Source organism: Protobothrops mucrosquamatus, unplaced genomic scaffold (assembly GCF_001527695.2).
Source record: "Protobothrops mucrosquamatus isolate PMUCROS unplaced genomic scaffold, P.Mucros_1.0 scaffold_135, whole genome shotgun sequence".
In the NCBI taxonomy this organism is placed as follows: domain Eukaryota; kingdom Metazoa; phylum Chordata; class Lepidosauria; order Squamata; family Viperidae; genus Protobothrops; species Protobothrops mucrosquamatus.
Window position 1 is genome coordinate 1,289,876 of NW_015386211.1, and position 11,254 is coordinate 1,301,129.

General features: G+C 35.8%; 1 protein-coding gene across 1 annotated transcript; it reads left to right on the plus strand.

Moving 5' to 3' along the window:
- Nucleotides 1-232: 232 nt before the first annotated feature.
- Nucleotides 233-11,005, plus strand: LOC107289644 (sulfotransferase 6B1). Its single transcript, XM_015818438.1, has 8 exons — nt 233-361; nt 786-1,081; nt 3,628-3,764; nt 4,421-4,510; nt 5,262-5,388; nt 6,825-6,919; nt 8,019-8,175; nt 10,768-11,005. Exons 2-8 carry the CDS (start codon nt 880-882, stop codon nt 10,896-10,898), a joined length of 939 nt encoding a protein of 312 aa, XP_015673924.1. The 5' UTR covers nt 233-361; nt 786-879; the 3' UTR covers nt 10,899-11,005.
- The last annotated feature ends 249 nt before the right edge of the window (nt 11,006-11,254 follow it).

Sequence of the window (11,254 nt, forward strand, 5' to 3'; positions counted from 1 at the left end):
TAAATCAAAATTAAAACTAAATGCGAGGGTCAAAAAACTCATAATTAAAATGGAGGGGAGAGGAGGGAGAAAGAAAATAAAAAGGGAAAAAAATGCTAGCCGGTGACGTGAAACACAAAATTAAACAGAAAGGGAAACAAGGGGGGAGGGCAGGGGTATGGAATTATTTATGCTGGCGCACACACACCACAGGTAGTTCTCCAGTTTTCTGCAGGCTGTGTCTTGTTGCATGTTAAATAGCCAGGGGGGGGGGGGGAAGGCTGAGATCTCCATCAAGATTGATTAGTGTCTCGAGAGCTTATATATTGAAGTGCATCAGAAACACTTGTCTCTTACTGCAGAGGGAAGAGTGTGGAAGAATGTAAGTCAATCTGATATATTTCAAAGAATGCAGAAATATTGAGGAACAGACAAAAGCAAAGCTGGGTGAAAGGGAAAGAATGAAGCAGGATGAAATGATATTTTTTTTTTCAGAATGGGGAAAAGTATTTGCTCATGTTTTAGTTGTATTTACTTGTTGCAGCTGAACCGAATAACATTATATTAGAGAAGGTTACAACTTGTAACTGCAACAGCTTAAACTCTCTAGCAGAATAAGAGTTTATAGGGACATTGTCATTAGATCTTATAAAATTTAAAACTATTTTTTTCCAATTTCATCCTAATAGTAAGTATCCGGGATTGAAATGCCTTCAATTGCAGAAAAATCTCTGTTTTTGTTTTTATTTGGATAGCTTGATATGGATTGTAAATACAGGTTTTTAATTACTGCCTTTCTTTGACAGCTGAAAACAACATATACATTCATCTCTATAGTTTTGAAAAGACAAATTGGGTTGTTTGAACAGATTCACCACACATACCCCCAAAAAAGCAGAAATGACACACGTGAGAATAAAGTTTATTGAGATTCTAGAAAAAGTCATGAAAGAAGGAGAGCAGATGACACCAGAGGAGATGCTGATGACTCATGAAGGAATTGCATACCCAACTGTCTTTTGCAACCCAGAGCAGTTCAAAGCTATGGAAGCCTTCCAAGCTAGGAGTGATGATGTAGTTCTAGCAGGATACTGCAAATCTGGTGAGTTTGTTTGTTTGTTTGTTTGTTTGTTTTCCTACAAAGGTGTCTCCTGGGCTTTTGATACATATTTTAAAAGTCCCTGCCCCATTAGATTTTACTTGTAATAGTGATGAATTGATGAACTGTAGGGTAATAGTCTGAAATAAAATCAAAGGGTAAGGGAAACTTCAGAAACAATATGAAAAACATCTTTGCATATCTGTAATTTACTGGTTTCTGCTGTTACCTGAGCAATTTTGGGCCTCAATAATATCTATTTAGTTTCTGAAGCTGCACTGTGCAAACAAAACTATCATTACATTTATAGAGAGAAAGAATGTAGTGTTAAACAGAGTTCAATTTGATCAATTGAATATATGCCACACGTGCTATATACTATATTGCTGACATTTTATCTACAAACGTTTAATGATACTAGCAATTGTAAGCCTGCAGGTTCAATGTCTTTCATGGGATTTTCAATTTTTTAGAATTCCAAAGAAAAACCTTCTTTGGAATGGGCACGTTTTCATATATTTTATATTCTATAACTGGAATTTTTTATCTAGTGCTGACTAGGAGCATTACACACAAAGAGAAGTCCTCTATACTGGAAGGTTTCTGAATAATTTCAGCAAAGAGCACTTTAATATATCAGTTCAGTAAAAATAAAGCAAAACAAAAACACACACTTAAAACAAAAACCTCCTTATATTTGAATAGTATTTGGGGTCTGCTTTTTTAGAATGTGTAATTTGCTCAAGAGCTTTAACATAATTTGTCTTGTTTTAGCTTTTCTGCAGGGTTCTGTGTCTGTTTTTACAATTGCCACATCAATAAAGGAAAATATTGTAATTCAGGATTGAAATGAGGGGTCCTTGGTATTCTCTGAGCTCGCTTGTTTTCTTGCAGAAAACTAGGTAACATCATCAGTGCTACTAAGGACTGTGGTTTGCTGTCAGTTCATGTTCTGGTGGTTTGCCCTGCCAGAGTTGGTGTGGGTGGTCTTAGAGATTCTTTGGTTGGGCTGTTTATTGTCACATGCCAACTTCTTTAAACATTTATGGATCATTTATAGTTTGTTCAAATGTGGGAAAATGCATTTCCTTTATCATAACCAGAAACAATGCACACAGAGAGGAAAAAGATATACAACATTATGTATCCTGTGGAGAAAATGAACCAGTCCTTTCTCATAATTTTAGAATCCTGGGTCAGTAATGAAAAGCTGCCTAGCTGTAGACTCAAAACGATGTATATAGCTATTACACCATAGAGTTGGACAATATTAAGTATAAGGTAAGGCAAATATTTGGGCAGCTTTACAAGGAAATTACCCTTTTGTAAAGGGTACAATATGCCTTTCAATATGCTAATAACACTGTAGTTGTGTATGAGTGTGCTACTAAGCACAGTTCCCTGTTGTGGGCTTCCTATATAAATAATGTATTGTAGAGGGTTGGCTTTTCTTTATAATACCACAAAGTTTTTCTTACATTTGTGAGATGTAGCTGGCATTCACTGTGTAAGGCAGACAGACATGATGATCTATGTTCTGCTTTACTTCCCATGTGCCATCTTAATGGCATCATTGATATATCCAAGCTTTCTCATTGAACTTCAACCTAAGGCAGGAATGAGCAAACTAAAGCCCAGGGCACCCTACAGTCCAGTCACTAAAGACCCTTTTAGTCATCTTTTAAGAGTACTGTTTCCTGCCATTTTGAGGTGGGGAATAGAATAAAAGTATGATGTAACCTTTGAAGTAGGTATACAGTATATCAGTTTAAAGCAAGGCTGTTCCTACAAATTCCATGATGAATCTGACTTTCTTCTGCCCTTTAGAAATGTTCCTCTGCCCTTTAGAAATGTTAAATGGGACTCGTGATCACAAAACATTGTTCACCCTACCCTTAAGGAATATCTTTCTACTGTGCAGGTGTTGGACACCCAACATTAACTTGAGAAATAACTTTCCATGAGTAATATCCAGTGTCCTGTTATGTAACTATTCATCTCACAAGATTGCTTCTATCGGAGAACAGGAACATGTTCCAGCGGGTCAACATTACATAAGCCTTACTCAATTTTTTCAGCTGCATTTGGCTTGTGTTCTTGCCCAACAGAAACTAAAATCTCTGCTGCATTATTTTGTCATTCAAGATCAAAATGTGCCACAGTAATTAGAAAATTAGAATGTGATACTCTAACATCAGAAAGTCTGCTGTTACAAAATATTCTTCAAAATCATGGTGTGTGTGTATGTGTGTCGATGGGTGGATGGAAGGATGGATAAATAAAGTAGGTAGGCAGAATTTTCTTCATAGCTTATTTTTATAGAGAGACTTATACATTTTTGGGTGAGGAGTGTTGTGAAAAAGCACTACTTTGGTTTTTTTTGCCAAACTCTTAACCTTTAAGTCTCCCGAATATCAGTATATATAATGAAATATATTTTCATGTAAATGAGGACAGCTCTTGTAATTGATTGGTATTGGTATTGGTTTTATGTTTATGTTTTTACTACATAAGCACATACTATATTTAATTTTGTTTTTCCCCCTCAGGTACCAACTGGGTTGGCCAGATTGTTACCGATTTAGTAATAACATCTGCAAAGAAATATGAACCAGAGAAATTTAATGAAAAACTTCTCCTAGCAGAAATTCCTTATCTTGAATTAGGAGATACTGAAAAGTATAAGGTTAGTATTATTTATGCAGACTGACAGACACCACTTACCCAATGGTGATAAATTTTCATCAGATTATATATTAAAACAGTAATAGAGGTGAGTATTTTTGCAGGATGTCCATAGAGTAAAATCAGTCAATCAGACTATGTTTGATCAAAAACAGCTAGGTTGATTCTGCATGATTCAGTCTTTGAAAAGGTAAAATTGATCTTATATATTAACCAATCCACTGACCAGTAAGTGTATTACTCTCGGTGCTAACATTCAATGGAAAAACTTGAGGTATGCATATTTGAAATGTGTGATTATTAGTCTAGTCTTGTCTAGTCTAGTCTAGTCCATGCTTTGGATTATATTTACCTAGATTTTTCCCCCCTGCAAAACCAGGGTGCTTTTTGAGTTCAATAAATTTATTTCCAAGCAATTTCTTGTTTTATGATTGCGTGGTGGAGGAGAATAAAGGGAAATTATTTTGTGACTTTGAAAGCTTTAATTTAAAGAGTGTCCAAGAGTTATTCTGAATCATCCAATTTGGTGTTCTCATGCAGGCTGGGGAATTCTGGGATATATGTATGCATGTATGTATGTATGTATGTATGTATGTATGTATGTATTTATTTATTTATTTATTTATTTATTTACTTATTTAATTTTGGCTCTGGAAGAGGATGGATACTTATCCTTCCAGGAGAGTGATGTTTACTCATCTCCGTCCTGATAGATTCCCACCATCTATTTTCAAGAACAAAGCCAAAGTAAGTAGCCGATTTAATGCCCTAAAATTGTAACAATCTTGATAAAATTCAGTGAGCACTTCTATAGGAATAAAGTTAGCCTTGAACAATAAAAAAAAATAAGAAAAATATAAGCAAGTGCATGCTTAATATAATAGTCATTATGTACCATACAAATTGATGAATGGGTAGTAAATAGTTGTGTTTACTATAGTTGTTTATTGATAAGTCATTTAAATTTGGATAATTATAATGACTGTAGTCCAACTTAATTGCATTTTCAGGATATGACAGTTTCCAAATTAAAGCCCTGCCCTTTAGTAGTTCAGAGGCATCATTTGGGGAAGTAGCTGTAAATAGAACTGAAATGGAGGTTCCATACTAATCTAGATAGCCAATGTGGTGTAGCAGTTAAGGCATATAGGCTAAATGAGATACAAAGCCAGCTGGGTGACTTTGGGCCAGTCACTCCCTTTCAGCCCTAAGAAGAAGGCAAAGGCAAGCTACTTTCAAAATCTTCCAAACTTGCCACCCACCCATCTAATCTGGCAATATATTGTCTCACTAGGCCATTCTGTTCCCTAACATCCTTGCATTAATATATAGTAAAATACCAGGAACTGAATGTGATTCAGATATTCACACAGGCAAGGGTATATAAATTTTCAGTGATAAAAAATAGCTTAGGACAATTTTCAGAGAATCTGGTGCATTTTAGAGATATAATCTATGCTTTCTCATTTGTTATTCTAATGTTTTTGGTTTGTTTTAGGTACTGATGCTGGTTCGAAATCCAAAAGATGTTGCTGCATCTTTTTTCCATTTTTCAAACAACTTCAGTCCTTATCCTCCCTATGATACATTTGAAGAGTTCTTCCGAGCTTTAATGATAGGAAAAAGTAGAGTTTCTATTCATTTCAATTGTTTAATGTCTGTAGATATGAAGAACATAGTAACTGTCTATCTTGATTATTATTTTTTATTGATTAGTTTATGCTTTGTTCAAGCAGAAATACTTCAAATTCAGGTTCATGTTCTCAGTTTATTTCAATAAATCATAGTTAATGGCATGACCAGTTTCCTTTTCTGATGTAATATTATTTGAAAAGAGAAGCAAATATTTCTCATTGCCTCAGTCCAGTCTAATTCCCAGGGCTGTTATTGTAGGGAATGTATGCTGCCTTGAGGTTCTGCACAAAAATCCAACTAATAAATAAATAGTACAGCAGAAAAATATATTCGTTCGTTCGTTCGTTCGTTCGTTCGTTCGTTCGTTCGTTCGTTCATTCATTCATTCATTCATTCATTCATTCATTCATTCATTCATTGTGTATGCTGGCTTTTCCCAATTTGAGAGGCCCAGAGAAGTAGATGACCCAATATTGGTGCAGTGGTTAGAATGCAGTATTGCCAGAAGTTCGATCCTGACAGGGCTCAAGGTTGACTCAGCCTTCCATCCTTCTGAGATCGGTAAAATGAGGACCTAGATTGTTGGGGGCAGGGCTTTTTTTCTCATAGAACGCCCAGAACGGAGTTCCAGCACCTTTTTGGGATGGAACCTTGTAGGGTAGGCAAGGCGGGTTGTATGACGTGTGTGAGTTCTGGCACTTTTTTTTCTTAGAAAAAAAGCACTGGTTGGGGGCAATAGGCTGACTCTGTAAAACACTTAGAGAGTGATGTAAAGCACTGTGAAGCAGTATATAAGTCTAAGTGCTGTTGCTATTTCCAAAATTGTAGTTCAGTTTTTCAAGTTGTTTCATTATAACCTCTGGCAGCTAAAGTAATTTCATGTAAAGCCAACATTACATATATACATATTTATTATTTTGGCTTAAATCCAGTTACAAATATTTAGCAAAAAGTAATCTATTATATCTTGAGAGTGTTATTTAGATGAAAGGTTTGGAATAATAATAACCATATCAATTTTCAAGTTAACTTATATTGCTTGTATATGCTTGTTTATGCTCAGATTATAAACTATGTCAGAACTGAGTAAATACTACAGCGCATTGACATCTGTGCAAAACTATAATTTCTGAGTTTCCTAATTGTGGTATGATCACAAAATTAAACTCTATCGATGATGTTAAATTTTATGTGCTTTTCATATATAAATTGATTACTAACTAAATCACAACATATCAGATGTAACTATAATTAAAAAGAAGAAAGTAATTTTTTTTAGATAATGGAATAGTCAGGGAAAAAGATAAACTCTATAGAGGTGATATTCAGAGATGAGCTTAAATTTTCAATGAGTCATATACGTATTTATGTCTGTTATCAATCTTGTTCTAATATGATCTTAATTATTTTTTAAAAATTTCAATAGTGCCCTGGGGATCCTATATAGAGTATCTTTGTACATGGAACAAGTTTATTGATAAAGAAAATGTCCTGCCAATAACATATGAAGAGATAAAAGAGGTACAGTTAATACTGTTCAGATATATGGTTTCTTATACTCATAAACAGCAATGAATGGAAAATCTTAGAGATGGAAAAATGGGAGTTTCAGGGTGTAGTAGGAATTTTAACACCAGGATTTTCTGGAATAAATCAGATCAGAATTCGAATCACTGCTAGATGTTCAGAATCCATTCCAAATACCAATTAAGCTTTCCCAACTTTTTTGCCAGGGTATAAATCTCATGCCAAAATACTCTAGAGTTTCCTTAAATGCATTCTACAGAAACAGTTAAAAAGCCCAACTAACTGAAGCTCTTTTACTGGCCTCCTACTCTTATTATTAAAATGATCAAGAAAAAAAAGAGATGGCCAATGACCTTAAAGTTTCCTGTAAGAAGTTCATGAAGTTTATAATCAAGAAAGACCCATGATCATCAGGCTGTTAGCACGTATCATTTTCAGTTAAGGAAAAGTCTTGAAGGTCTACACGTTTATGGAAACAAATATTCTGCATCTGTTTATTGATATTCCCCTCTCCCCAATAAGTAGTTTTTTTTCCCCGTTCTGCTCTGGGGAAGAAATAGAAATAACAGTGCCATCCAGTGGTGGGATTCAGCCAGTTCGCACCACTTCGGCAGAACCGGTAGCTAATTTTTTGTTGCCCAGGCCCAGAACGGACTTCTGGAAGCGGCATCCACACAGAAAACCGGTTGTTCACATATTTGAATCCCACCACTGGTGATATCCAACCAACCACAACATAAAGCTACATCCATCAACATGAAATGAGATCAAACTAAGCTTGGGGAAATTGTATTTGCTCCCTGTAATAATGTGTGTGGTTGTGTGTGTGTTTATACGTATATTTATATATTCACGTAGAACTTTCTGATTGTAACTGAAACCACATTCATTTATATACTTGGCATGAGGTGTGGTGTAGAATATAGCCACAGCATTTAGAATGAGAAAAACAGAGGGAATCTTAGACATGAAAGTGCATGCAAATATATTGCATCTTTTCCTTTCCAAAATTGGTCAGATATCTTTGTTAGAAATGGGACATCAAATAAATGAGAATTCTTTTCACCAGCAACACAAATTGATCTCTTTTCAGAACCCAGCTTTAGGAGCCAAAAAGATTTCCACATTTCTTGAACTGAACTTAAATGAGGAAGACTTTCAGGATGTTGTAGAAAGGAGCACTTTCAGTGCGATGAAAGATCAATCTAAAACAACCCATGGAGAATTTGGTGAAGTTCTTTTCCGGAAAGGTAACTTTTGAAAATCCATAATGTCGCACTCACTACACCACGGCTTTTCAACCAGTGGTACGGGTACCACCTGTGGTACATTGGCACCTGGCAGGTGGTACGCGACCATCCTAGAAAAGTGGTAGCGGGGGAGGGGAATGAGCTGAACCGTTGGCAGCACCGCACAAGCCTGAGCAAGAGATGGCTGGAGGTGCAGGGCTGTCAGGGCTCAGCGGAAGCGCCAGGATCAGTGCCGCTTTCCAGCTGATCAGCACTTCTTTGGGGCTGTCAGGGCTCAGTGGAAGCGCCAGGATCAGCGCCAGGCTCCAGCTGGAGCTTGGCGCTGATCCTGGTGCTTCTGCTGAGCCCTGAAGAAGCGCCGATCAGCTGGAAAGTGGGACTGATCCTGATGCTTCTGCTGAGCCCAGAAGAAGCGCTGATCAACTGGAATGTTGCAGCATCTCCAGGGTCTTGTGATTTATATTCAGATGCTTGGCAACTGATTCATATTTATGACGGTCACAGTGTCCCAGGGTCATGTGAAGTGACCAAAACCTGCTGCAACCACCCATCAGATGGGAATAAAAATCAAACACCCCCCATCCCACCCCAGCTGCCAATCCTCAACAGAAATGCTCACAACAATGAAAACCTCGGACAGGAGGAAGAGCACCGCCGGGTGGGCAGGCAGGTGTCTTGCTCGGCTGTGGCTTGGGGGGCACTTTTTTCAGTGCCATTGTAACTTCTAAGAATCACTAAGCGAACTGTTGTAAGTCAAGGACTACCTGTACTTAATCACTTTTTTCCTTTTTTTTTGGTCATCAAGTTTTTGACACCTTGCCAGGCGATTGGTGGTACTCAGATGTTGCCATATCCTAAAAGTGGTACAATGGGTGAAAAGGTTGAAAAGCCCTGCACTACACCATTGAGGCTACTGCTAAATATGACACCCTATTTTCATGAGAGTTCATTATTCATCGCTATTCCATAGATTAGGAAAACCACATGAAATTATAACTAATTTGCTTTTGAGCATTTGCATTTTTTTTAAAAAAAGAATCAAGAATTCATGAGCCATCACAGAATGCATGATCAAATCTATTAACTTAAAGGAGAACTATGCTTTATTTAGAATTTAGAAAAAAGGAATAAACGTTTATGATTATTTTAAAATAAGAGTAGTCACAAAATGTGAGAAGCATACTGTAATAATTACAAATCAGGTTAATCTCTGTGATGATTTGGTGATGAACAAACTTCCAACCCCAACAATCCTATGCCCACCGTCATTCCTTTTTTGAAAGGGAAGTAATAATTCTACAGTGCTTATTGCATCTCTGAATAACAGTGGATAATTATATAGTTTTTAAATACAGCAAAGGGCCAAAGATAAAAAGAACTTCACTTTTTAAATCAAATATATAGTACCTGCTAATTCACTGATGTTTATATATAGGGATGCTCTTATTTATTTGTTTATTTATTCAGTTTCTACAGCCACCCAACACAACCAAGAGTTTGAAGATTAATTAGTGATTTTAACCAAAAATAAAAAAGGACAAGCAGCATCCATACAGTATCCATCTGCTTATAAATTTTTTTAAAAGTTTTTTATTAATAAAACAATTAAAACAAAAAAGGACATGACATGACGTTCCAGTATACATAATCCTAATAATTTGTTCCTTATCATATTTAAAGTTCTATATATACATCTCTCTATATAAATATATACATATATTTCCCTATATAATACAAACTCAAGCTTATTTCTCTACATATTAACATATAATTTTATATTGTTAACAAACTTAAAATTTAACTCAAAACCCGAACAGTTCTTCTTGACTCATACCAGCAGTAAAATTTGTCCCAGATTCCAAAATAGTCCGTTTCCGTCTTGTCCTTTAGTTCCATAGTTAGCCTGTCCATGTCAGCACATGATACATTTTTTTGTAGAATCTCTTCTTCAGTAGGAATTTCTTTGTTTCTCCAATTTTGTGCATAGGTCAGTCTGGCGGCCGTGAAGATGTGTAGCATTAGGTAGAGTGTCCCTTTGTCATATTTTGTATAGTAATACCAAGTAGGAAGAGTTCTGGTTTTAGTTCTACCTGTTGTTAATATTTCTTCTAACCATTTTTGAACCTTGTTCCAAAAAACACAGGCTTTTGGGCACTCCCACCACATATGATAATATGTCCCTCTTGCCAAATTACATTTCCAACATGTAGGGGAAATGTTGGGGGCCATTTTAGCTAGTCTTGTGGGCGGGTAGTGCCACCTGTAAAACATTTTATACAGGTTTTCTTTGTAGGATGTAGCCAGAGTGAGCTTCCTATTTCGTGCCCATAGTTCTTGCCAGATATGCACCATCTGCTTATAAATTGACAGTATATATTGGCAATGTACTATGTACTATGGATGGATGGATGGATGAAAATAGACCCAGAAAGGCAGATATCGAACATTTTCAAAAGAGCATTTGTAAAACATCTAATTATTATTTATTTCTCTGAATAGACTGTAGTATTGCAGGCTTTAGGCAAATACTTATTGATATTACAAGATGTGTGGTTTTCGTATAAGAAAAGGAAAATAATTGTTTGTTTTCAGGTGGAGTAAGTGACTGGAAAACACTTTTTAGTGAAGAAAACAACAAGGAGATGGACACAGTATTTAAAGAGCGCTTAGAAGGAACCAAAGTGGGAAAATTGATAAAGTATGATCGTTACTGCAAGGCGTGAAGATCAAGGAAAGAAGCTAATCACTATCAATTCTTAAATGATTCCAATTTCCGAAACAAGGCATTCTATTTTCTTCTAATAAATCTATGAGTTTTATGTAATCTCTATATGAAAGGGGGATGGAAATTATTTCAAGAGTTTTCTGACAAAATTTCTATAAATGGCTAAGCTGCATTATTTAGTCCTGCTGACAGCATATTCATTTCTTTTTCAGATTTATGACAAAATATTTTAGAAATATAAGACAACTGGATAGATGATAGAAAGAAATCTAAAATGTGATCTTTTATTATATAAAAATCAACAAGCTCTTAATCCCACCAATTCTTCAAGCATACATATATGTTTGTGTGTGT